The sequence below is a fragment of the Misgurnus anguillicaudatus genome, chromosome 6 (genome assembly GCF_027580225.2).
Source record: "Misgurnus anguillicaudatus chromosome 6, ASM2758022v2, whole genome shotgun sequence".
NCBI lineage: Eukaryota > Metazoa > Chordata > Actinopteri > Cypriniformes > Cobitidae > Misgurnus > Misgurnus anguillicaudatus.
Window position 1 is genome coordinate 15,014,357 of NC_073342.2, and position 27,941 is coordinate 15,042,297.

Here is a 27,941-nt window from a genome sequence, read left to right on the forward strand (position 1 = left end):
ATGCCTCGTTTGGGATCGTTTATAGTCCTTTGAAACTCTGTTGAAAAAAACTGTTAAGTGTTGAGTTAAGTATTAAATGTTGGGCTCTATTAAAGTCCATTAAAATGAGAAAAATCCTGCAATGTTTTCCTTAAAAAACATAATTTCTTCTCGACTGAACAAAGAAAGACATCAACATTTTGGATTACATGGTGGTGAGTAAATTATCTGGATTTTTCTTTAATAAATATTCCTTTAAGAGAATTCACTGAAATTTGAGAGTTTACCAACGCTATCTCATAGCAATTCCTACATAATTATTTGTACGATTTGCCTTGACCCCTGTGAAGTTGGGGTTAGGGGTGGGGTTTCCTTATACTCTTTAAATTTTTTATGATAATCGTACATTTCTGGCCCAATTAACTTTATACGAATTTATACAAATGAGCCAATTTGTAAAACATGTACGTATACTTGTGCGATTAGGCTGGGTTTATACTGTTTAAATCCAATTGTGCCTGTTATAAGGTCATGTGAAGGTTATAAGGTCTGTTTCAAACACTGTCTATCATCTTCAAATGCTCCAGATGGCATTGGACCCCAACCACCACAACACAAAGCTTTAGAAAGCATCTCGGTGTTAGCGGATGAATCGTATCTCAGACTCGCATTGCTCTCAAACACAGCGGTGGGCTGAAGCCGCTTTTAAATCTGACACCAGCCGTATATCGCCGAAAAATACAGTGCTCTGGCATTTCTGAGTTCCTCCTCCGATAAAGTGCCTTCAATGGCCCTTGACCGTCTTTTTCTCATTTCTGTGTGCAGCTGGGTATTATAAGAGACTTGTACTAGCCCATCGTCTGGGTCTTTATGTCTCTATATTAAATAAGATGTCCTTTGCTGTTGACCTTACGTGAGTTGAAGTAAAACTTACTCCCGACAAACATCCATTTTCAAAGAGAATGCATTTCCGAATACTCTCTCAGCATCTTTTCTCCAGAGCATTGCTTTTAATGATCAGGTAAAAATGCTGCAATGTATTATGGGTAGCATGTTTACCAAATATCTTAAAGGGATAGTTCAGCCAAAAAGTATATTAAACCCATGATTTACTCACCCCGAAGCCGTCCGAGATGCATATGTCCATCATTTTTCAGACGAATACATTTTCAGTTATTTTAGAAAATGTTTTAGATCTTTCCGTTAATCAAATGTAAAGTTACAGGGTCCACGTCCTTCAAGTCCAAAAAATGTGCATCCATCCTTCACAAAATAAATCCAAACGGCTCCGCGATGATAAACAAAGTCCTTCTGAGGGTAATCCACGTCGTTTTGTTGTATAAATATCCCAACCCAGTATCACGAAATTGCGTGATTATTTCACGCATGGACCAGCGTGACAATGTCATGCTTTGCCGCGTTTGAGTGTGAGCATGTCACGCTTTCTGTTTGTGTCAATGTCACGTATTGGTTACTCAACTTTTTTGTCCTAATTTCTTACCATTGTCGCTTCGGTTTAGGGTTAGATTTACATAAAATGACAGCCTTACCTAAACAAACTCTAACCCCAACGTCAGGTGACAATTGGTTAAAGTTTAGAAAAGATAAAAGAATAAGTATTGTATCTTTTTTTATAAACCAATACTTAAAGTGACAAATACTTAAAGTGACACAAACAGAAAAGCGTGACATGCTCACGCTCAAACGCGGCAAAGCGTGACATTGTCACACTGGTCCATGCGTGAAATAGTCACGCAATTTCGTGATATAGGGTTGAAATATACATATTTAAAACTTTATAAGCGAAAGAACTAGCTTCTGGTAACGCCGCCATCTTAGTCGCGTCCACATTCAAGAAAAGAGTGTACGCAGTTTATGGAGGTTCCTCTACTGCTGCTCTGTGCCCCCACCCTCCGTGATGTCATACGTCACTAAGAAAAGTGCGTACACTACGCTGATACTCTCTCCTGATAACAGAGGAGTCTAAGATGGCGGCGCTACCGGAAGCTAGTTATTTGCATTTATAGTTTTAAATATGGATATTTTTACAACACCACCGCACGGATTAACCCAGAAGACCTTTGTTTATCATCCTGGAGCCGTTTGGATTTCTTTGGGGAAGGATATATGCAATTTTTTAACTTGAAGGAGCTGGACCCTGTAACTTTACTGTTTAATTCAATTCAATTCAATTTCAAGTTTATTGTCCACAAAAAGTGGAAATTTGTCTTTGGCTCCACAGGTGGATTTCTAAAACACATACACAATGAATAGACAATAAATACAACAGGCAAACAACACAGTAACCCTTTCAAACAACATTAGCAGCTGAAACATCTAAGACATTTTCTAAAATAAGTGAAAATGTGTACGTATAAAAAATTATGGACATATGCATCTCGGATGGCTTTGGGATGAGTGCATCACCCCGGTTTAATATAATTTTTTGCCGAACTATCCCTTTGATGTATGCATACTTGTTGAAACATTATTTGAGAGGTTTAGGAAAAAAAGTCCTCATTTCTTTCAAAAGAGTCCATTAGCTTTTTAAGGAGGCCAAAGAGAAAATATTTACAGTTTATTCAGTAAATACATATCGAATACTATGAATTCGGACATACCTCGCGTCTTGTGGCACAACAATGTACGTTCTTTTTAATCACTGTGAGGGGTTGTAATTGTTAGGTTTGATTTTTGGAGGTGAAAACTACACCTAGTTTGTATGGTTTATATTTGGTGCTTTCTTTTAGGTATGCAGCCTGTACTGTATTCGGTGAGGGAGGCTTTGGACGGGAGACCACACTGGGTGCGATCAGGCTCTGAGATCTGCTACTACAGGTGAGAATGACATTCGTCCGGGGTCTGAAAGCACAGCATGTAATGTTATGGAAATATACGTTATTTAGAGCCACTTCACCTCACTTCTGTTTTTCTTCAATCTTTTGCACGGAGCTGGGTATGCTTCACATCCCTTTACTTTTTTTACTTACCTCATCTCTTTCCACTTCACTTCAATTTACTTCACATCACTTCGATCCACTCTACTTCTCTTTCCTCACCTCTCTTTCATTTCTCTTGGAGAAAAAACTGTCTGTTGCAACAGGGTTTGGTTTTTGACCCCACAGAAATCATTTCTGCCCTAAAGGACGTCATCGTTCTCATTTCTACACGCTGACGTTCACAGTGACCTTTCCACATGATGATGACGTGTGTTACCTGGCCTATCACTACCCCTACACCTACTCCACACTGCAGGTGACGGACATGCTGTGTGTGTTTTGAAGAATTTTAAATGTGAACGCAGCCAGATATTTGGTTGACAACACAATATTGCACTGCTGTTTCATTAAAGAGCACCTATTGTACGATTCACGTTTTTTACATTTTCTTTGGTGTGTAAGTGTGTATTAGTACATGTTAACGATATGCAAAGGTACATATCCCAAACTAAACGATGATGCGAGTTATCGTCTCCAACGTAAATCTCTTTTCTTGGACTACAACAAACACACCGATTGTAGGTAACAGTTTATTTCCTGGGATTGGTGATGTAGACAAAGCCAACATTATCATAATTCCTCCCGCTTCGGTCTCACAGCCTGTACATTAACTCCTGTTAGCATTGCATTGTGACCGAATCTTTCAAACATGGTCACATTTCCGGCTGACGTCAGAGATATTCAGGCAAATCACAACGTACAGATTAGCAGGCCAATCAGGGACACAGCACTTTTCAAATCCATTTCAGGAAGAGAGTGAAATCTGGAGCTACAAAAAGTACGGTATGTAGAAAATAATGTGTTTTTAACCATAAACCACGCAAACACATTGTATTATACCAAATACACTAAATAACGTTGTTTTTAGCAATGAAATAGGTGCTCTTTAAGACTAAATGGGTGGATAGAACGAAACATGTTGAGTATGTTTGGCTCATATTTCAATTTTTGTTTTCACAAAGATTTGCGTTGTACCATTTTCATTGTCGTATGGTAATGCCTTTTATTATGCTGATTTTGAAGGAAAATATGTTTCTTATTCAGTGTTACCATTATAAATATATATATATTAAATATATACAAGTATTGAGACTCTAATGAGATTCAGAGAGGATAAAATCTAAAAATGGCTGGGTAATTTTTAAGCCATGTTGGGTAAATATTTAACCCGCACACCGCTGGGTTAACATTGACCCAACTGCTGGGTTATTATAACCCATGGTTGCATAACAACAACCCAACATTGGGTCATTTTTAACCCAGCATGTGTTCTGTCCAATATTTACTCAACATGGCTTAAAAATAACCCAGACATTTTTGTAGTAAAAGGCGTATTTTAAAAATGCATTATATAATACATTTTAAAAGTCATTGCAATACAGTAATATTTGACTGAATTTATTACCCACAAATTTACTATTTAAATGAGTAATGAGTGTAGTTAAAGTTGTAAAATATGTAAACGTAAAAATGTTTTTGCACTACAGTCTAATCTAACTGTACTTGATATTAACCATTTTATTTTTCAACAAGTAACATGGATAATAATAATAATAATAATAATAATAATAAATAAAAATGTATAAATAAAAATGTATTTGCACTACAGTGAATTTTTTTTATTTAAATTTTAATAAAAACAATACTTAAAAACTCAGTTTAACACAATTTTACTATCTTAATAAGTGTTTTATTGCCACAGAGAATGACAAGAATTGTAAAAAAGATAAATTAAAAATGCAAGAAAAACCCCAACAAAATGCTTACTTTACTCAGTAAGTCTTTGTGGTACAAAATAGGCAAAAATATATGGGTATTGAGTAAAAAAAATATACAAGTAGTGAGATCCACAGAGGATAACAAGATGTTCATTACATTTTAAAAGTTCTTGCACTACATTTATATTTTACAGTATTTATTATTTACAAATGTACTGTTTTACTGAATAACGAGGGTAGTCGAATTTTTACAAAAGTAAAATCTAACTGTACTTGATATTCACTATTTTACTGTGTTAACAAGTAATGGGGAATTTAGAAATTAACAAATTAAAATTATTCTATTAACTTTCCTTTTTTTGTAAAAATTACAATTAAAATTTAGTAATTTTGCAATTAAAAATAAAACAATTTAAGTTTGTTTTAAATTTACCATTTAAAAATGTATTTAATAAAATTTTAATATATTAGTAAGTGTTAATTGTCTCAGAGAATGACAAGAATAAAAAAAAAATAATAATAAAAAGATGCAAGATGCAAACCCCAGCAAAATATTTACTTTACTCAGTCTTATGCTGGGTTCACACCAAACATGAATAGAGCATCAAATTTGCGTCTACCGCGTCTAGTTTGCAGCTTAAACATTTTGAATGCATTTGCGCATATAGAGCAAAATAGACGCACACAAAAAGCAAGAGTTTGAAGAGAAATTGACGCGCCTCCGAGGCGAAAATCCGCTTCTTGTGGGAGGGGGCAAGGAGTGACTCCGGGCGGGCCTGCCACCACAGAAGCAAGCAGGCTCCTGATTGGTTAAAGCAGTGCGAATTTGCGTCATTTGTGCGTCAATTACTGTCATTCGCTGTAGTCGCGAATGAGGTGAATTTGCGTATACCACGCTAAATGCCTCATTCGCACCACGAGACCTCCAGACGCGCGTAAATGCGTCTTTACATTGACTTAACATTAAAATCATTCACGCCAGGCTCTATTTGTCAGAATCCTGCCAGATCCTTGTTTGTATTTAGATCTAGTTTAGCATGGCAGGGTTCTGACAGTACATATGTTCTATGTGGGAGATACGTGGTTTTAGTATTGGTTTATTCTCACCACGCATTTCCCGGGTCTCGTCACTTTTTCCCCGATCCCTTACTTGTAATGATTTCCAGGTGTATGTAATTTACTTTGTCCCTATTTATTGTCCTTATGTTTGCTGTTCTGTGCACGTTCGTCTTGTCGCATTTCCAGTTGGTTCCTGTGAGTAGTGAGTTATATCTAGTCTTAGTCTGTTTAATGTTTTGTTCAAGTTTAGTGTTAGTTCAGTGTTGTGTTTTCCTTGTCTTGTTTTGCCCCCTCGTGGGTTTTGTTTTTCTGTTTTACCCTGTTTGTTAATAAATCCCTTTTCGTCAACGTCTGCATTTGGGTTCGTGTCTTGTGTCTCATAAACCCTGACACTATTCGCATTTGGTGGGAATGCAGCATTACTGGTAAAAATAGGCTGCGTTTTGTTTAATACATAATATAATTGATTTTATTTTGTGATCAAACATGACTTAAACATGTTCTGGAAACATTTTAAAAGTTCACGTTGTCAAAGATTGACATTTTAAAAATACTAAATGGCAATAATCATGACCCAAAACTAAAGCAAATGTTATTATCATATATTATATACTTATATATATTCATATATATTCTTCCCAGACCCATCTGAAGATGTTGGAGAAGTCGGTAGATCCACGGAAGATTTTCTTTAGACAGCAGAGCCTCTGCGACACGCTGGCGGGGAACTCCTGCTCCATAGTGACGATCACAGCCTGCCCCGCTTCCAAAGCCTGGAAAGATCTGCACCAGCTGCGTAAGTCTGAAACCGAATGAATCAGACCCCTGTTTGTGTGTCAGCAAACTTTCATTGAATATCTGAGCACTTCTGTGGGCTTGTATAAAAAACAGTACGTATATGTGGAAACATGCTCATACAGTTTGGCAGCTGAGCTCTGACACCTCCTATCAAAGAGTTGAGGAGTTTGCATGTGGGTACGGATGGATGTTTATGGGGAAGGCACAGATAAGTTGTCAGTACTTGACTCACTACCCGAGACATTTTACGGCAGGGGATGAAAAGTTAAAAGTACAAGATGATGATGCAATCTTTTAATGTAATCTGTTCTTCATGGCATAGTAGTCGCTTCAACAACATGAAATTTTATATAAGCAACTATGCAGAATACTTGTATATTGAGAATTGTTTGCTAGCAAATAGATATTTGCACTGTGCATTAAGCATATGAAGAGCTGACGGGCATTTACAGTTTGGCACCGAGGGCATTTGAGCTATACAATATAATAGGCTTCGAACTTGTGACTTTAAAAACGAGATATAGGAGGAAGATGGTAGCTTTGTTAAAACCCCAGTGGCACCTTTTGTAGTTATTTGAAAGATAACTACTGTGTGCGAATATTTCAGAAAAACATGCCATCAGATGGTGTCAGGTTACATTCTCGAATCTGAATGCATTGCCGCGACTGCCGCAGTAGAGCTGACAGGTGTGACTTTAGGTGAGGCTACAGAGATAAATGCGTCAGACTTGACGTGACATCCAGAGAGACGTGCTGGGACACGGTGACCCAGCTGCGGGCCACCTCCACTGGGTAGCGCGGTTCTTAACCAGACGGCGTCTCCTGATGAATATTGAGACGAGACATCTGCGGTGTTCTCCCCATAGACCGAAGCTGAGCATCTGGCTCGGTTGGTGGTTAGGGGCCGGCCCGTTACGATTCGCCAGAAGGCTGACAGTCCCCAGGCTATCAGGCTGGTGTATGGAGTGACCTGCTCACTAACTTTGAACTTCTAAAGCTGATCAGGGCCCGTCAGTTGTTAGGGTGTTTTTATTAGCTGTGTGTGTATGTGCTAATATGAGCACATATAGCTCCTGTTGTAATGAAAAGGCTAATAAAAACGCTGACATAAAATAATCTCAATACCAGGGTTTGAAATTAACACCCACCAATGTGGGTAAAAAATCTGGCCAATCTGGCGGGTTACTTTTTATAAATTAAGTTAAATCGTTCATTTCTTTGTAAAGCTCATGTAAGCCAAATCTGCACAGTTTTAGCGGAAATACTCAAATCGTGATTCATTATGGTATATTAAATACAACATTATTGCGCAGCATCTGCACATCTCTGACTTACTCCCCAACAAACAACGGCATGCAGTGCTGGTCCTTCCTATACGCAAATTACGCAATTTGCATAGTGGTGCGGGGGCTCCCCCTTGATCTCGAAATAATTTAAATACCATGAAACCAAATCAAAATTTTTATTCTGTTTAATGTAAACAAGGCGCTATAATTGTAATAATTTGCAAACATGCGGATTTGTGCAGGTTTTTAAAAATACTTAATGATTTCTTTAATCACTGATATGTACTCGTACAACATGCAGGACGTTTCCCAATTTAAAGCTGCCGTCGGCAACTCTGGAGGATTGAGCAGTTTCCAAATGTTTACAATTTCATGGCCCTCCCCTACTACCTCCGAGCAACCTCCCTCAGAGCTCGTTCTCATCAGCGCGTGTGCAAAAGTATTATTGTGAACGCATACTTAGCAAGAATACTTAGATTACTTACATAACACTCCGAAATACAATCAATGGTTGATAAAGCACAATTACCTGTTGAGAAGAAATGTGGCAAGCTCTGCATCCAGCTTGAAATCTCGTAGATTCCTTTCAAATGCCGGTCCGATATTGATCCTAGTTTTAATACGGTCACAGTCGCTTTCTATCTTTGTTTCCTTCACGCTGTTCAAACCAAAACACCTATGAATTCAGGCGGATGCACGTGATATTGTAACGCGCGCGAGGGGGATGGGGATCTGTGGCGCGTGCAGGTACTGTGATTGACAGGCAGATTTTACACAGCCCTGCGCTGATTGGACCAAATGAACCAGCCTGCGCTGATTGGACCAAATGAACCGGGAGCGGTGGATTTTTGCAAAACAAATAACAGGCTCTAGGAGCTAGAAGCACGGGTTTTTTTCTTAAACAGTCTAATTGATGTTGTTCTATCGGAGCATAGTGTTGGTTTCAGTGAATATGATCAAAAAATATGATAAAATAAGTTGCCGACCGCAGCTTTAAGGCTGCATATGTCATAAAGACATATTTCAAAATATTAACAATTATAAAGTTGACTATTATTCTTACTTAATACTGTAGTAAATTGTTATAATATGCTTATGACTTGAGAATGAAATGCTCAGTTAACTTAAATAAACCAAGCTTGAAGACGTATGCAGCGTGCACATGCGACCTCCGGAGGTGAGAATCGGCCACGTGTGTGACGCATATCATATGCCCACCATGGCTTCAAAACAAAGCTATCCGTCTGGAGCAGAATAAAGGGGGAAAAAGAAAACAAGAGGAAGGTATGTGTTTGTAATATTTTTTTAAAGTTTTGTTAGTATTGCCAAACAAAGCAGTGTAATTTTTCAAAATAATACTCCAATACAAATTGTCAAATGGTTTTGTTTGCCCTTTATAAGTAATTTCAGTAATTAAGTAATCATTTATGTCAATAAATAAAGTAAACCACATGTTTGCAATTTATTGTGGTTGCCTTACAGTTTGATTAGGTTTGGTATTAATTCATGTTAATTTTTTATCTCTTACTGTATTAACATTATGTATTTATATTTAATTTGTTTCATTAAATTAATTTACATTTAAATCAGGTATATTTTAGTACTTCTAAAAACATTTTAAATCAAAACAGCTTTACAGCAAATGCATGTTTCAGATTATAATCAGCAAGTTTATCAGTCGGAGGTGGGTGTCAAAGTAATGGCAATAATATACAGATATAAGATAATACAATATGCGGTTAGTTAAAAACTAAGCAGAAACAATGAATGGGTTTTATGAACTCACTGACAGGGAGCTCCTCACAAAGGCTCCTCACAGACAGCGTCTTTGATTTGTTCTTGCGTGCATTGACGAGACAAGCTCGCTGAAAGACTGGAAACACTGGAACGAGAGAGACATCTCGAGCGTGATTGCCAATGCAGGATTCTGTATCCTCTTCTGCTCCTTTCTTGTGTGGGGTCCCACAGGGCTCAGTCCTCGGCCCTCTACTTTTTTCTCTGTATTTGCTTCCACTGGGTTCCATACTTAGAAAGTACAGCATTTCATTCCACTGTTATGCAGATGACAGTCAGATTTATGTACCTCTTAAAAAAGAAAAATTATAATTCTGTTGGACAACTACTCAATTGTCTCAACGACATAAAGGCCTGGATGGCTCTGAATTTTTTACATTTTAATGACAAAACACTGATGGTTTTTGGAGGTACCACTGGGACCCCAGTTAAGGTGGACCCTGAGCTTAAATTTGACAGTCAGATTACAGCTGTTGTCAAATCAAGGTTCTTTTACTTGAGACAGCTGGCCAAAATAAAGCCAATTTTGTCAAGACAGCATTTTGAAACTGTAATCCATGCCTTTGTAACTACACGGCTGGACTTTTGTAATTCACTATATGTGGGGGTTATTGGGTCCATAATCACCCGTCTTCAGATGGTACAAAATGCAGCAGCACGTCTTTTAACGGGCACACGTAAACACGAGCACATTTCCCCAATTTTAGCTTCTTTGCACTGGCTGCCTATTCAATTTAGGATCCATTTTAAAATTCTGTTATTTGTTTTTAAATCACTAAATGGTCTTGCACCACCATACCTCTCTGAGCTCTTACATTATTATAAATCCGCTCGCTCTCTCAGGTCAGATGATCAGCTGCTCCTGACTGTGCCCAAAACTAAGCGTAAGCTCAGAGGGGATCGTGCCTTCGCTGTGTCTGACCCTAAGCTATGGAATGATCTGCCTTTGCATGTTAAGCAGGCCTCTTCTTTATCTGTTTTTAAAACACTTCTTAAAACTCATCTTTTCTCCTTGGCTTTTGACAACCAGTAAGTGATTTTATTGTTTTAACCTGTTTATGTGAATGTTTTTAGTGTGTGGTCTTAATTGTATATATGTATATTTCTTCTGTACAGCACTTTGGTCAACTTTGGTTGTTGTAAACAAATAAAGTTGGTATGGTATGGTATGGTATAAATGTGCATAAAATCTTGTGTTCATGACTCTGCTGGCCAATTGAGTGGAACATCCACATTTGGCGGCCATCTTACCACAGGGTGCTCGCGCACTCGTAGCATTGTGTTTTAATGATGCATGTACTATTAAATAACCATAACTTGCTTCATTTTTTACAGATTTTCAAACGGTTTGGTTTGTTATAAACGTCCTATGACACTGCATACTTAAAAAAAAAAAAAAAAGAAAAATTCATGAAACAAGTGTTAAAGAATCCCAAAATATAGCCACGTTAATAACGTTTGTAAAAACCAAACCATTTAAAAATTGGTAGAAAATTGAGCAAGTTATAGTCATTTAAAAGTACCTGCATCATTAAATCACAATGCTACAAGTGAGCGAGCACCCTGTGGTAAGGTGGCTGCCAGGTGATGATGTTAGAGCAGGGGCGCAATGAACAGTTTCAAGGGGGGTATGCAAGACAGAATTTTGGGCCCTTTCCTTTAGATGATTGTATGACTTTCATACCATAATGTGTAGCTATATAAAATTACTCAGTTGAGTGCGTTTATTTAATTTTACAGGTCGCATTTGCAACTAAAAATAAACGCATGAAGCAAAAAAAAGATTTATTCGAAAAACGAATAACCTACCATTTTAATCTGGAAAGGCAGAAAACATTTACGTGACTGATTTTAAATAGATCACTAGAAGAATAATGCATGGAGATGCATTTCTGAATCTATGGAAATCTATGGAAGGCGCTTTGAAAGTCGCGACAGTCGAGTTTTCTGCGCGGTTTTAGAAGCGAAATGTGTACAATTGTGTTTAGCCTATAATAGTTAATTCTTCAGAGTTCATATTGATGATGATCTTATAGTCCATTTAAAAATGTACTTACGAACTGACTGTATTCGTCAGAAAAACACCAAATAACTTATATTCTCTTTATATCGCTGTTCTCTGTGCGTGTGGTATGTGTTCCGCCCTCCGCTCATGACAAAAATGCGTGGCTGGCAAAATTAAAATTAATATTACGTTAATCTTTAAGAGTGTGCGCTTCGCCCGCACACGCCCTTCGCCAGTGACAAAGAAATTGCAAAAAGCACAATCGGCTAAAGTTTTAAATATGACGTTGATTTTTAAAAGTCAAAATCATACCGCAATCAAATGTGCTGCTGATGGGCATGCAAATTTAATTTCTGTGCACTGAAGGCTGTTTTTTGAAAAGCGATTAAAGTGATATACTCCATAATATGATTTTGCACATACAACAGCATGTTTTGGCATTTGGTAGTATATTGCAGTAGTTTATATTTGTAACGTAATGATGCACAGTGTTCTTTTTAATGTTGTTTTTCTTTAATATTCACAACACTTATCAACAAAACATTGATTAAAATTAAGAGACAAATTATATTTAACGAAATTCATTTGAAGCAAACTTTTAAAGCAAACAAAACTTAATTTAAACTCGAAAATTATCTCTTAAGGCCCACTCCATTTGTATCGTTATATTAGGCTTCAATTCATTACAACGCCCAATATATGCGGTTTAAAATCGAATTAAATTAAAACAAAACATTAACAACATTACAACAATATTTAAACACAAAAATTCTCAAACATAAATATAAAACAGACATTCTCTATTAGGATACATGTTAAAAACAATCTGACATAGCGCTTATAATAGCTGCACTAAGTTTACTATATTGGGCAAAACCTCCGTTGCAAACCTGAATAAAAATGAATCACTTTCACTTTGAAAATGGTGCGCTGACACATTAAAACCAGCTCTTAGTAATTTAAAATTTAACTCAACTATGGCTTAGACAATTCTCCTATTTCATGTTTATTTAGAAAATAATATTTTTAACTACGCCTATAAAGTTATTGTCCGTCTCAGAAATGCAATAGTTGTCAGCAGTCGCTGTGCTAATATTTCCTTTATTTCCTAATATTTTACTTTGCATAGCAAATCCACCAAACCGATCCCAAACCAAAATGTTGCCTACTCACATATCCATATCCATACCTGCACAATCAAATTAAAAACCACCAGAACTGCCAAATATGTAATTGCATCTACTAGGTCATGCTAAAAGTGTCTCAATTTTACTTAACACAAAGTCATTCACAGTAGTTTTATATTAATTTACTTTACATTTTATTACAGTGTTAATTAAACGTGTACAATAAAAAAAAATGGAAAAGTGATGAGGGTGGGGCCCCCTAGCGTACTAATGGGCCCATATGCCTGGCATACTCTGAACCCCCCCTAACGGCGCCCCTGTGTTAGAGACTCCGCCATAACACATCTAGCCTTTATACATATCTATTGTCATGTCAGTCTTAGGAACACCCCTTCAAGTAAAGTGTTACTGCAGATTCAAAAGAAATAACAATTAATGAATATAAATGATATAAAGAATAATTGACGATAATTATTCAAAAAAAATGCACACCCAAGGTGGTAAAGTGGCACAACACGGGTGTGACCAGAGTAAATTATTCCGCTTATACCACGGTTACCACAAACATTGCTCTGGTGATCTTTTAAGACATTTCACAGGTCAGGTGTGCATTTATCAAAAATAAAATGCATACCTGTGGAACATTTCTCAATTCGAATAAAGCATTCGACATCCTTGTGGTATAAAAAGGAATTAAACGGGTTAAACTATGTTGCATCGCCAACAGTGAGATTTTGATATCGCCAGTGTCACAGTTCACACAATTCTGGGAAATCAACTGAATGGCTTACTTTGAAATGTCTCTTTACAATAAATAAAAAGTGTTTTTAACATACAAAAAATTACACACTTAACTGTCAAAACCAATTTAAAGAAAACTGCAGTGCAGAATGATACGTGTACCTGAACTAAGGGTGAACGATAATATGTTTTTCCATCCGATTGGCACGCAGTTGTGTTGTGACAGCCGTAAAGAGCGTCCAGCGAGGTTCACACAGCTCTGTGTAAACATCAATACACTTGCACATGCAGGGAATCTCATCCATCTGTCATTGTCCTGCTGGGCGTGACATCATGCTGAAACATCAGCGCATTTCATTAGCCTGAACATCAATAAGAAAGAAGGCTTGTTAAAATTTCCATATAAGACGGGTCATTTCTAATCGTATGGTCACGTGACAAACATTACACACAGCTTGCTGAAATACTAAAGCAAAGCATCTTACCCCACTCCCCACCGAGTATAACCCTGTTCGTGTAAACCACACACATATGCCGGCAATCTGTAGCAAAACGCGCCAACAAACTGACATTTGCCTTTTGGAGGATTACACCTTAATTAGCACATTGGGGTTTAAGGGCCTTAACATGAGCTCTGCTTTTACACATAGCAGGATTTTCATAATCACTTCACATATTCCCTCACACACGCCGCTTATGAGCGCTGCCATCCTCTCTTATTGAATTAAAGGCATTGGATATGATTAACGGTAATCGGTGGCACCCAACATCAATCACCGCCAACAAAATAAGCCGCTTTAAAAGTCATTGGTGATTAGAAGGGGACGCAGGTCAGCGCTTATTCCTCTGTGTACTGGAGAGAAGTCGAACGGTGAGTCGTTGAGAACTCATTAATGAGACGCATCAGACAAGCCACGTCGACTTTTGTTTATCATAAAAGCCGCGTGGCCGACCGGCGGATTAAAGGAAAAGCGGAGGTAACTCATCCGAATGAACTTTGAGGCTTAATTTGTAGTTTGTTTGCATAACTCTCAGGGATTCTCGGAGGCTTCTAATTAAACAAATATTTTTGATTTGCTATACCTGTAAACAAAACCAGCATATTGTAAATTCACATTTTTATGTTATGTCCTATGAAAGCGAAATCGGAAAGAAGTTAAAGTGTCTTGTAGCAGTCTGTAAATAATAAAGGTGTCACGTAAAGCAACAAATCAATTTTAGCGAGCGCTTGTTTGTGTGCTGCACCTTAAAGGAATAGTTCACACAAAAAAATGCAAATGTGTTGTGCGGGTCTGGGGTAAATACTTTACATTTTTTTTATACTCTAAAAAATGCTGGGTTATTTTCCAAAAGGGACAAACCCAGCTGTATGGTTAAAGGGGACATTCCACAGGACTTTTTTAAGATGTAAAATACATCTTTGGTGTCTCCAGAGTACGTATGTGAAGTTTTAGCTCAAAATACCCCACAGATAATTTATTATAGCATATTGCCACTTTGTAGGTGTGAGCAAAAGTGTGCCGTTTTTTGGTGTGTTCTTTAAAATGCAAATGAGCTGATCTCTGCACTAAATAGCAGTGCTGTGGTTGGATAGTGCAGATTAAGGGGCGGTATTATCCCCTTCTGACATCACAGGAGGAGCCAAATTATAATCACCTATTATTTCACATGCTTGCAGAGAATGGTTTACCAAAACTAAATTACACATTTTCTACATTGATAAAAGCACTGGGGACCCAATTATAGCACTTAAACATGGAAAAAGGTATATTTTCATGATAATAACCCCAAAAAGTTTATATTTGCCCCAAAAATGGGTTAAAACAGCCCCGCACTGCACTGAAAAAAATAATTCAATTTACTCAATTTTTTTAAGGTAAGTGGTTGCAATCAAATTAATTTAAGCTACATTTAAAAAAATATGAAAAAATTAAATAAAATTGAAAACTTTTGTTTAAATGTAGCTTAAATAAATTGATTGCAACCACTTACCTTAAAAAAATGAGTAAATCAAATGAATCATTTTTTCCAGTGTGGGGCTGAAACAACCCAGCATATTAAATTACAACCCACTGGGTTGGGTTTTTCCATTTTTGACCCAATTGGGTTATTTTTTAACCCAGTGCTGGGTAACTATAGGACAGAACACATTTCTGGGCTAAAATGACTCAAATAATGGGTTGTTTTAACCCAACTGCTGGGTTGTTTCAACATGGTTGATTAACAATAACCCAGCAGTTGGGTTAAAACAACCCATTATTTGGGTAATTTAACCCAGAAATGTGTTCTGTCCTATAGTTACCCAGTCCTGGTTAAATATTTTTTGGAGTGCATGGTTTAGGGATGCATAGCGATTAATCGCGATTAATCAGAATAAAAGTTTATGTGTGTGAATTGTGTTTAATAATTATGTATATATAAATATGCACACATGCATGTATCATTTTAAGAAAAAAATGTATATATTAAGTATTTATATTTATATATAATATAAATTGTACATACATATACACATGTATTTACACATGTAAACATTTCTACAATATATACATGCATGTGTGTGCATTTATCTATACAAAGTTGTTATACACAGTTCACACACATATGACTTTAATTGCTATAGATTAATCGCGATTAATCGTTATGCATCCCTACCATGGTTGCATAACAACAACCAAACATTGGGTCATTTTAACCCAGCAGTGTGTTCTGTCCAATATTTATGGTTTAAAACTAACCCAGATATTTTTAGAGTATACCAATATGTAGCTGTGAAGTACTAATATGCACTCTTTAGGTCCAAATGTGTACTTTTTTATAGTGACAGCATTTTTTAACCATTTTTTTCCCTGACAGTGCCGGTTCATGGTCCTGCAGAGTTTAGCTCAACCCTATTCAAACAGGATCTTTAGGGATACATGATCTTATCAGTCACACATCCATGCCTACTGCTCACAATGAATTCAAACTCATAAATGCGGAACGTGAAGAGAGTCTGCTTTGGTTTTGCATGCATCCCGCAAGCTGTTTCATTTTTTTCTCTATCTTTGATAATGTTGCCATCTGTGCTCCGCTCTGTCCTTCATATTCACAAAGCGTCTTCTATAGCCGTCGTAAACACGCTTCCTCCACAGGCCATTGGACAGAAGCTACATTACAGGTAGATAATGGCTTTCCTGTGCTTTTGATGCGTTGCTGACTCAAATCTCTCTTATTACTGAAATGAACACTGAATCCCAAACATGTAACACATCTGTATACATCCAATTAGCATTTTGTCACACAGGACTTATTTATTCTCTGACTGAAAGATGATGAGGATTCATTTAAACAACATCTCCATCACTGTATCGTTATTCCTCATGTGCTTGTAAAGTGATTTTTAAATGCCAAAAAAACCTTTGAATTATGATCCAAAGCCACACATTAACATCCTGGCAACCACTCTGGCATCATGGTGCTGATTTTTGCACAGCTACTGTAGACACGGCTTGTATTTTTTATTGAAAATGTATTTATGTGGTGATACTATTACATTTATTGGCCTTTATAGCTTTTTTTATTAGCTAGGGTAGTAAAGAAATAACACAAAATCATGTGGGATGATAAAGAGTCCACTAGACGGCACTCAAAGGCACTTTTGCACAGTATTTACTTTTACATTTATGCATTTACTATGAAAGCGTCTTACAGCGCACCTAACCTCCTAATTTCTTTTTTTAATGATGTGTGCACCCTTGGATCGAACCCATGAACTTTGCATTGCTAACACAAAGCTCCGAGCATCAACGGAGTATGTTGGCTGTTGGCACCGACTGTGATACAATTACTTTAAGCTTATTTTGGTACAGCCTAAATTTTATAGGCTTTTGTTGGAAATCACACAGAATAAGAATTAATGTGAATGCATTAAAAGGAAATTATGAGAGGCGGTTATAAAACCAAGGTTGTAAAATACAGATGACCTCATTGTAAAAACTGGGTGACCTCATTGTGAAATATACAGACAGATTTATAACTATAAACCTCTCGATACAGACGGTATTCCCCAGCACAATGCTTTTGCCGAAACCGTCACGCTAAACTAGATTACGCTTGATAATTAACAACCCATGAAATAAGTTGTAATGCCAATGAAACTCTTTGAATTAATAAATGACTGAATTAAAAGCTGCACATAAGCTTTGCGGGGCAAATTCATCTCATGATTACAAATGGACAAGTCTGATATGCTGTAATTAGACCTGATTTGCATATACTGTACTGTACAGGAAAGGAGTACAGAGCTTGGGTTTGATAGCTTAGGGATGGCGTTATACTTAACATTAGCAACTTGATATTTTTTTACTTCAACTAGAGTTTGTTTACAGTATAGGTCGATATCTATGTCAAAGCTTAAAGTCCCCATGAAATCAAAACTGATTCAAAAATCAAAAATATCCGTGTTGGTCATTTTTTTATTCATGTGCCATCATAAACTTTAATCAAAATCAGAAAATGTACTTCCGCCCTCTTGTGGTGATCATTCTTTGATGATGTTAGCGGTTTTGTTAAGAGCATCCGTCAACTCCGCCCCCTCTAAGGAGTGGTTCACATTTTGCATCTTTAGCACGCGTACATACGTTATTTTTAATATAGACACGCAGCCAGCGTGCTTAAATAATGAACAACGCGTCTGCACTCTCTGTGTGACACTTTCTTTTATTGAGGCGTGTCGGCGCCGCAGCCACTTAAAGGTGCTCTAAGCGAATTCACGCGTTTTAGACCATAAAACATTTTTTGTTACATACAGCAAACATCTCCTCACTATCTGCTTGCTGCCTGTACGCTGATCAAACTGTAAAAAAGCGATCTCTGTAGACAGCATAGGCTCCACAAACTTCAATATAAACACAGTGGCCAAACCTACCACCACAAAACAAAACAAAGTGTTCCAGCCAATAAACGACAAAAAGGATTTGGGGGTGGGGGTTGGGCGCGTTCATTAAAGCACGGAAGGGAGGGGGAGGAGTTAGCTACGCTCCGTCTGTTTAAAACAATTCAAACGTCAACAAAAACAAACGTCTCGCAGATTCGCTTAGAACGCCTTTAAAAATACTTTTCTGAATGCCGCGTTGGAAAGAAGGATATTGCATTTTCCGTGTGGTTTTAGATGCGAAATGTGACCCGCCCCTAACTGTCAGTCTGCTCCTAGTTCTATTTATGAACGAAACACCTGCTTTTCTACCTGATCTCACGAATTTCCGTTTTATAGTCATGAAATATTTTGTTCATTTATCCGTGTCATTGTCACAGATGTCCGCATTTTTTCATGTCCGTACTACGGACCAGTGTCAGTTTTACGTATTGGATACTCAATTGTTTTTCCTATTTTCTTCACATTGTCATTTGGGTTTGGGGTTAGAACGACTTTCTGTAATATAAAATGACATTCTAACCCAAACCCAACTCTAACCCTAACGCCAGGCGACAACTGTTTAAAAATCTGAACAAAATAGTATAAACCAATAGTTAAAGTGACATCCTAACCCAAACCCCAAATACAACCCCAAACCTAAGCAACAATGGTTTAAAAATAGGAAAAACAATTAAGTATCCAATACGTGAAACTGACACGGAAAAGAAAGTCTGTGGTACGGACACGGAAAAATGCGGAGATCCGTGACGATGACACGGATTAATGAGCAAAATATTCTGTGACTATACCACAGAAATTTGTTAGATCATGTTGTTTACTATCCAATCAATCCACAGGAAAACACAAGTCACACCCTCTATTTTCCTTGTGTGATATTTCGGATAATGTAATAATATGGACATAAAGTTGATCGCGACTTCCTGTTCCTACGAATTTCAGTCACTTTTAGTTTTATTCTTAATAATTAAACCTTGATCTCGCCATGAACAGGCAGGCATGAAATTAATAAAGAAAATGAAAAAAAGTCACAATTAAACAAATTATTTGCAAGTTTTTGCCCATTTATGGCCATTTGAAACATACAACAGCTACATCTGGATATAAATTAGGTCTCAACGTTCGTTATCACCAAGAACAATAACTTTAACGCTGCGCGCACAATGTCTTTGACTTTGTCGCTTTGGGTCGCCTGTCTCTTGTAATGAGGTCGTTTGGAGGCGTTTCCAATTGTGGTTGTCCTACTAACAGTTATAAACAAATGAGTAACCATCCTCTAACTGACTGATCTCATGGGGTCATCTAATTTGGGGTTTTGTTATTGTTTTTTTATGATAATCGTTTTTGCCGATGTCAACCTTTCGATCTCTCTGATGAAGCAAATACGGGAGTGATTTAAACTGCAATTCATCGACTGGCTGCTAGAGGCTGGCTCAAAAAGTGAGTCTATTCCTATTAATAAAGAAATAAATGTGTTTACAACCTGGTACAAAACGTGTCTTTGGTCTATAGCTAACTTTACTTAACTGTAAATTGTTTTGTAACTCATCCATTTAAATGATATTAAGCCTTAAAGTTCTGCATAATTAAGGGCGTGGCCACTTGAGTGACGGGTTAACTGCCACTGCTGTCGCTAGGCTCGAGCTAGGCAGGCGTGGTTTCAGCCATGTCCCGCCTCTTTACCAATTTTCGGATATCCACGAGTAATGAAAGGGGACGCACGGCCAAGATGGCGATGGCAGGCACCGCCTACTATTGGCTTCAAAAAAGCTCTTCACAAACCTATGGGAGACGTCACGGACACTACATCCATATTTTTTACAATCTATGGTTTGAACGATTAACTTAGTATGAATTAATACGAATTAACCAACTCGTAAAACATGGAGATCAGGCTGCCACTTGTCACCAAGGCGGGCCATCACAAATAAATCAATGTATGGAAAACATTGTATTATATATTATTATAACATTAACATACTCTAAGCCCTACTTTAAGGAAGTTTTCATTTGAAGCGTGTCTTGAAGTGGCCCTTACAAGAGCCACGTAAATCTGCCTATTGAGCCTTGCCACACACAAACAGGAATAAGATAATAGAGCGTTTTCTTGGATATGTCAGTGGGATGCAGGTTTGTTCAGATAGCAACAAAGCGGTAGAGACAAAAGCACAATACGGTTTCTCGTCTTCCATTTCTCTTATATTCTGTCCTGCTTTGGGTTGAGTCGACTTCGTGCCAAAGACTCCTCCATGTGCAGTGAGTGAATAGTGGGCTCTAAAGGATCAGCCCGCGCACTTCCCGCCGGGAGCGTGGGTAGATTGACTCGTACATTAACAGTGTGGAGATCTAAAGAAGCATTCGTTTCTGCTTCTTACTCCTACATCTGTGCACACTCAGCTTATGCGTGTGATAAATGTATATTTCATTAGCAATTTAGTGGGGTGAATGTGTTAATGGGATCAAAGCGAAAATACACGCAGAGTGGTTTCTTTTGGCGAGATAAAAATAGATGATTTTTTTAATTTGCGTGGTGTATTTTGCTGAACATAGGAAACAATTTACTTTATTATACTTACATTTACAAAAACTGTTAGCATGTAACACTAACCTGATGTACTGTTGAGGTGCATGGTGTTAAAAATATGCTTCTGACTTTTCTATCAAACTTTGATGCTCCTAATCTCATCATTAGATTATTAAACTTTTGCCCGGATTTCATGAAGAGAGGGTCACATATTTGTACCATTGTAATTGTATTCACATATGGATATGTAGAGAAAGAATAATGGTAATCTTGCAGAGGTGAGGGTTTGTAGGCAGGACATCATCAGAAAATCAGCAGAAAGCACACAGAGCCCAAAGTCTCTGATTCTGACTTGAATTGGAATTTAAATTATCTTTTTCTCGGCTGAAGCAGGCGCTCTTGAGGGGAATCGGGCCTTATGCACTGAGCTGATGTGATATTTATCACTTACATTTTTTCTTTGGGACATTTTGGAGATACCTGCTTTTTCTCTGCATTTTAATTCAGCACTTTTGCACTCATAGGTTTGTCGGATTACGTGTACAGTAGGCTTAATTTTGCAGCGTGTTAATAAATAAGAATGATCAAACATGCATTTCATGCATGAAATGACTTGAATACATTTTGACTTCTTAATGGTTTTCTACATAAAATCATTCTACATAATGTACAGAACATTCTGTGAATATTTAAAGATTTATAACCTTGATATCTTTAATATTGTCTAAGTAAGATCATGAAATTCAGTGACTTAAATGTTCATGTGAGGAAGTCCAGGTAGGGTGGAGCTGGGTGGGCAAGGGGTCTTGGGTTCAGGGGTAGTGGAGGGCTTGGGACGAGGAGTCCGGGCAGGCTTGGTGGGGATCTTGGAGGGAACAGGCTTGGTTGGGGATGCAGACTGGGTAAGGGGTGCAAAAGGAGGCAAGGTAGGGTTCCAGGGCGTGGTAGGGGTAGACAAGGGAGCAGATGGGGGCGAGCCAGGACTCACAGGGTAGGGGAGAGAGTCAAGGGAGGACATGGAGACAGTGGCAGGGGAGGATGCAACAGAAGGAGCCGGTGACAGGGGGCGCTGTGGCCGGCAGCGGAGACGAGACAGGGACGGTGACAGGGGGCGCTGTGGCCGGCAGCGGAGACGAGACAGGGACGGTGACAGGGGGCGCTGTGGCCGGCAGCGGAGACGATACAGGGACGGTGACAGGGGGCGCTGTGGCCGGCAGCGGAGACGAGACAGGGACGGTGACAGGGGGCGCTGCGGCCGGCAGCGGAGACGAGACAGGGACCGTGACAGGGGGCGCTGCGTCCGGCAGCGGAGACGAGACAGGGACCGTGACAGGGGGCGCTGCGTCCGGCAGCGGAGACGAGACGGGGACCATGACAGGGGGCGCTGCGTCCGGCAGCGGAGACGAGACAGGGACCATGACAGGGGGCGCTGCGTCCGGTAGCGGAGACGAGACAGGGACCGTGACAGGGGGCGCTGCATCCGGCAGCGGAGACAAAACAGACACCGTGACAGGGGGCGCTGTGGTTGGCTGCGCAGACGGCAGGGGCTGCAGCGGTGGCTGCGCAGACGGCAGGGGCTGCAGCGGTGGCTGCGCAGACGGCAGGGGCTGCAGCGGTGGCTGGGTCCTACTAATAAAGCGCACTTCAAGACACGCTTCAAATGAACACTAATAAATCCTCATCTCACCGGGGTTGAGAGGCTCATTGAGGCAACGACTAAAGATGACCTTTAACTCGTCCTCCGTGAAATTAGAGTCTCTAGCTGGTCGCACGAAGTCCACCGCAAAGGGAAAGACCTCTGCCTCCTTCTGGCGGAGGCCAAAAAGACGATGGGCTTGGAAACAGAAAACAAAACCCACGAGGGGGCAAAACAATATAAACAGGATAACTATGTACAGATGGATTGAACACTAAACAGGACAAGATACAAAACTACACTGAAACACTAAACTGGATTACACTTAATAATGAACTTGACAAAATACACTAAACTCTACTAGACAAGACTTCAGAAACAGCGTACTCACAGGTATAGAAACAATGCACAAGCACAGGACAACAAACACAAGGATCTTAAATAGAGGGCAACAGGTGACAGGAATTAAACAATGAAGATGAGAACAACAAGGGAGCGGGGTAAAAGAGACAAGACACAGGGAACACGTGGTCTAGTAAACCAATACTGAGACCACATGAACCCACACAAAACATGGGTCTGTCATGATTCTGCCACAAGACTAGATTAAACAAAGGACAAGATGGCAGAACCATGACATAATGATTATTACTGTTATGTTGTATAAACGCCTATCACCTAATTAGATTATGAGACTTTGGCCTCAAAATATTGAGAAAATCGCCTTTAACTCTTTCCCCGCCAGCATTTGTCATGATTTTCACAAAAGTTTAATGCCTTCCAGAAAATGCTCTTCTTTAAATATATAAACATACAATATATTAAATAAAAGAACAGACCCTCTGCTTTCAAACAAACAAACAAAAAGTTTTATCCATCTTTTTATCACCTCTCAAATATGGGTAGGTTTATTCAAAAACACCAAATTTTGAGATAATTCCATTTTTTTTAAGACTTTTATTAGAGATCCCATTTCAGAGTGATCCTCAAAACTTAGATGGACATACAGCTGTTTGCCCTATGGTGATACTTCCGGGTTTTATAAGTTGCGGAAGTCCTTGTGGATAATAGCAGTATTGCGGATTGAAGAGCTAACTCGTCAATGGCAGGGAAAGAGTTAAAGGGGACATTTCACAAGACCTTTTTTAGATGTCAAAAATATTTGGTGTCCCCATAGTACGTATTTGAAGTTTTAGCTCAAAATATCATATAGATAATTTATTATAACATGTTAAAATTTCCACTTTGTAGGTGTGAGCAAAATGTGCTGTTTTGGGTGTGCCCTTTAAAATGCAAATGAGCTGATCCCTGCACTAAATGGAAGTGCTGTGGTATTATCCCCTTCTGACATCACAGGGGGAGACAAATTTCAATGTCCTATTTTTTCACATGCTTGCAGAGAATGGTTTAACAAAACTAAGTTACTGGGTTGATCTTTTTCACATTTTGTAGGTCGATGGAAGCACTGGGGACCCAATTATAGCACTTAAATATGAAAATAATTCAAATTTTCATGATATGTCCACTTTAAAGTTGTCCAAATGAAGTGCTTAGCAACTGCATGGACTCACAAAATGAAAGTTTTTATGTATTGTATTTGCAATAGTACATTTATAAACTATCTTCTTTGAACATTTACTTAATATCCTAATGATTTTTGCCATAAAAGAAAAATCTATAATTTTGACCTATATATTGTATTGTTGGTTATTGCTACAAATATCCCCATCATGTGACTTTTTGTAGTCCAGGCTCATGATGGATACATTTGTATAATGATTAAAAAAAGCATTAAACTAACATGAATGAAAAGATTTCACCTAAATGCAATTGAATTTCCGAATGCGAAATTCGAACAAATGTATACTTTCATTATAGCGAAACGCATCAATAATGTCATTATCTAATTTTGCATTACAAAAAAATGAAAAAATCAACACTCCAGCCTAATTGCACGGATGTATTCAGATTCAATTAAATACAGAATAAGAAGCCGAGTCGGTGAAAGAACTCGTAAACAGAGGCCATGCAGAAACTCATTATGAAATCATCAATAGCAGAATCACGCAAATTACTCGCTCATCCTGCCGTCTTTTGTCGGGTGGCAGCCATGGCCGTAATAGTCGAGCTAAATTAAATTTTAATGTGTTTTTGATCAGCTTTGTCCGTCTCTTTTGGCTTTGGAAACTTGGAAACTTGGCTCAGCAAGGTGATGTCGTTTTCCTTTCCATATTAAATGAGTCGAGCGAGACGTCAAATGAAAATCTGACACTTTGTAATTGCTGTGTAATGTTGTGACAGCAGAGAGTCGTGTTAATTTGAAAACTTTTGGAATGGAAACCTCATAGCAATGGTTATTGTAACAGGCATTAGTTATATAAAGTAGCTGCATACTTAATAAATTATACGGTTTATCTGGTACACTGTTTAAATTAATGTTTTTGTGATATATAATAACTGTCTATGGGGATAATGTGGCTTAGTTTTTAATGATAATTGCTATTAACCAAAAAGTTCAAACCCAGTCTCAAGGCGGTCTTGGTGTTGCGCTCACCATAAAGTTGGTGGATTTGGATTTGGACACAGAAACAATTTTTGTGGCGAAAAGCAAAAATATTTTTCTAGTTATTTTATATGAGCCATTATTAAGAAAGATGTATGGCTTTAAAATGTCATTTTTCTCTTCCTGCAGGTAACCGGCCATGTGTGGTACTGACAGCAAGGGTTCATCCAGGGGAGAGCAATGCCAGCTGGGTAATGAAGGGTACACTGGAGTTCCTGTGCAGCAATGATCCTATAGCAGAGAGTTTGAGAGAGGCCTACATCTTCAAAGTCATCCCTATGCTCAACCCTGATGGGGTCATTAATGGCAAGTATGTACACATACATGCACTGTAATTTTTTTTTAACACCTATCAGCCTGTAGCTACGTTAAATATTGTTAACGAGTTTGATGAGATCTAATGTAAAACCTTCTTGCAGATCAATCTGCAAAGTATACAATTAGATCTGATCCTAGAGCAGTTAATAAAATTTAATTATTCTCATTCAAATATATGACCCTGCCTGTGTAAACCCAGTTAACCCTCATATTATGTTCCGGGTCAATTTGACCCGTTTTGATATTTAAGCTGTCGGATGAACCAGTTAACCTGAGATTTTATTCTTGAAATTTTGTGACTTTTTCTCAATTATGGCCATGAACATGCATGCAAAGTTTGGAGATGCTGATATGTTTTGAAGTGTACCAAAATAATTTTGTAACGATTTTGAGGTTCGCGGGTCAATTTGACCCGCATTTTGTTTTGTTCCAAAGCAACTGTATAGACATAAATTAAATATATATTTTAGTGTGTGTTGCTTTATTGGTGTTTAACTATCCTGAAATGGGGGTAAAAATGCTTCTCCTCACTCTTTTGAGTACTGAAAAAGACTTTTACAGACACAGATGGTAAAAGAGAGATATCATTTCTATTTACAATGTATATGAAATGCTACTTAAGTTATCGTTTTCTTGCAGACATTTTGTCACTTTTTCTCATTTAAGGCCATGAACATGCATGCAAAGTTAGGATACACTGATGTTTTTAGAAGTGTTTTTTTTTAGCACAAATAATGCTTTTTGTTACGATTTTGATGTTCGTGGGTCAATTTGACCCATATTTGTTTGTTCCAAGGCAACTGTATAGACACAAATTAAATACATTTATTGCATATATGTCCCTGAAGAGGGAAAAATTAGCTTTTCCTCACTATTTTCAGTACTGATAAAGACTTCCTCAGACACAGAAAAGTAAATATGAACTATCATTTCTATTTTCAATGTATATAAAATACTATGTAAAGCAGATGAATTCAGACCCACAGAAAATCCAGCGGTGAATACAGGTGATGCCAGTTGTGCCCCACAAAACATGAAACCAAAATAAGCACCATTTGTGTAAAATGCAAGAAGTCAGAAACACATGTTTGATGTGTGCATATCATGTAAACAGTGATTTCTTGAATTTGTACAATGAGCCTCAAGAAAGCCGTGACTAGGCCTTAGTTGTAGTGGGGTGGTTTCCCGGACAGGGATTAGTTTAAAGGGATAGTTCACCCTAAAAATGAAAATAATGTCATTGACGACTCACCCTCATGTCGTTTCAAACTCATAAGGCCTCTGTTCATCTTTGGAGACACAGTTTAAAATGTTTTAGATTTAGTCCGAGAGCATTCCGACCCTTCATTTAAAATGTATGTACGGTATACTGTCTATGTCCAGAACGGTAATAAAAACATCATCAAAGTAGTCCATGTGACATCAGTGGGTCAGATAGAATTTGTTGAGGCATCGAAAATACATTTGGTCCAAAAATAACAAAAATTACCACTTTATTCAGTATTGTCTTCTCTTGCACTTGCATGTCAGCAGCGTTACTGTGCACTGAATAAAGTCGTAATTTTTGTTATTTTTGGACCAAAATATATTTTCGATGCTTCTAACTGACCCACTGATGTCACATGGACTACTTTGATGATGTTTTATTACCTTTCTGGACATGGACAGTATACCCTACATAGATTTTCAATGGAGGGTCAGAAAGCTCTCGGACTAAATCTAAAACATCTTAAACTGTGTTTCCAAAGATGAACGGAAGTCTTACGAGTTTGGAACAACATGAGGGTGAGTCATTAATGACATTATTTTCATTTTTGAGTGAACTATCCCTTTAAACCAGTACTAGGCCTTAGTTTAATTATGAAATGTGTTTTAACAAACATGCCTTACTAAAAATATTGGTGTCTATCCAGCATTCTGCGCTAGAGTATTCATGACTGCCACCGACATCTGTAGTCAGGGTATTTCTTTCTGCTTTACAGCTCAGTCACCATCATGTCCGACAGAGACATGCACCATATTAAGTCATTAAAACTCTCATATATCACCAAAGTGTCACACTTTTCGCGTCTAGATAGTATTTACATGTGTAAAACCGATATAGAGGTCAGCATTGTGGCCGTTCCCATTGAACAGCTTCTCTCTAAGGCTTATCAACACTCTATTCAGAGTCGGGGAAATGATCGATTCTCCTCGCAGCTTCCTCACAACTGTGACCCGATTTCCTTGCAAAGCGAGTCGAGAGGAGCAGGTCTCCTCTGTTGCACGGCTTTCCCCTTATCTCAAGTCGTGTATGGGGAGCTTCTGTACCGAGCGCCATTGATCAGAATGCTAACTGTATTAGATTGGCTCTTCAGAGAATGGGGGTGTAGATCGGTGGGCGGCGGTTAAAAGATAGACGATTATTCAGTGCGATGAAGTATAGTCAACACTAGCAAAGGTGGGGAATCAATGCAGACATGGAGTCTGAGCATTTACA

The 27,941-nt window shown here is 38.2% G+C and overlaps 1 protein-coding gene across 5 annotated transcripts in view; it reads left to right on the plus strand.

The window, feature by feature from the left end:
• The window catches only part of agbl1 (AGBL carboxypeptidase 1), a 268,981-nt gene that overhangs the window by 120,550 nt on the left and 120,490 nt on the right, over positions 1 to 27,941 (plus strand). For all 5 annotated transcript variants that reach the window (XM_055192774.2, XM_073868563.1, XM_055192771.2 and 2 more), the window contains 4 exons: positions 2,730 to 2,817; positions 3,105 to 3,234; positions 6,398 to 6,551; positions 25,274 to 25,454. In XM_055192774.2, coding sequence (XP_055048749.1) covers positions 2,730 to 2,817; positions 3,105 to 3,234; positions 6,398 to 6,551; positions 25,274 to 25,454 — 553 coding nt within the window. The remainder of the gene's footprint in view (positions 1 to 2,729; positions 2,818 to 3,104; positions 3,235 to 6,397; positions 6,552 to 25,273; positions 25,455 to 27,941) is intronic.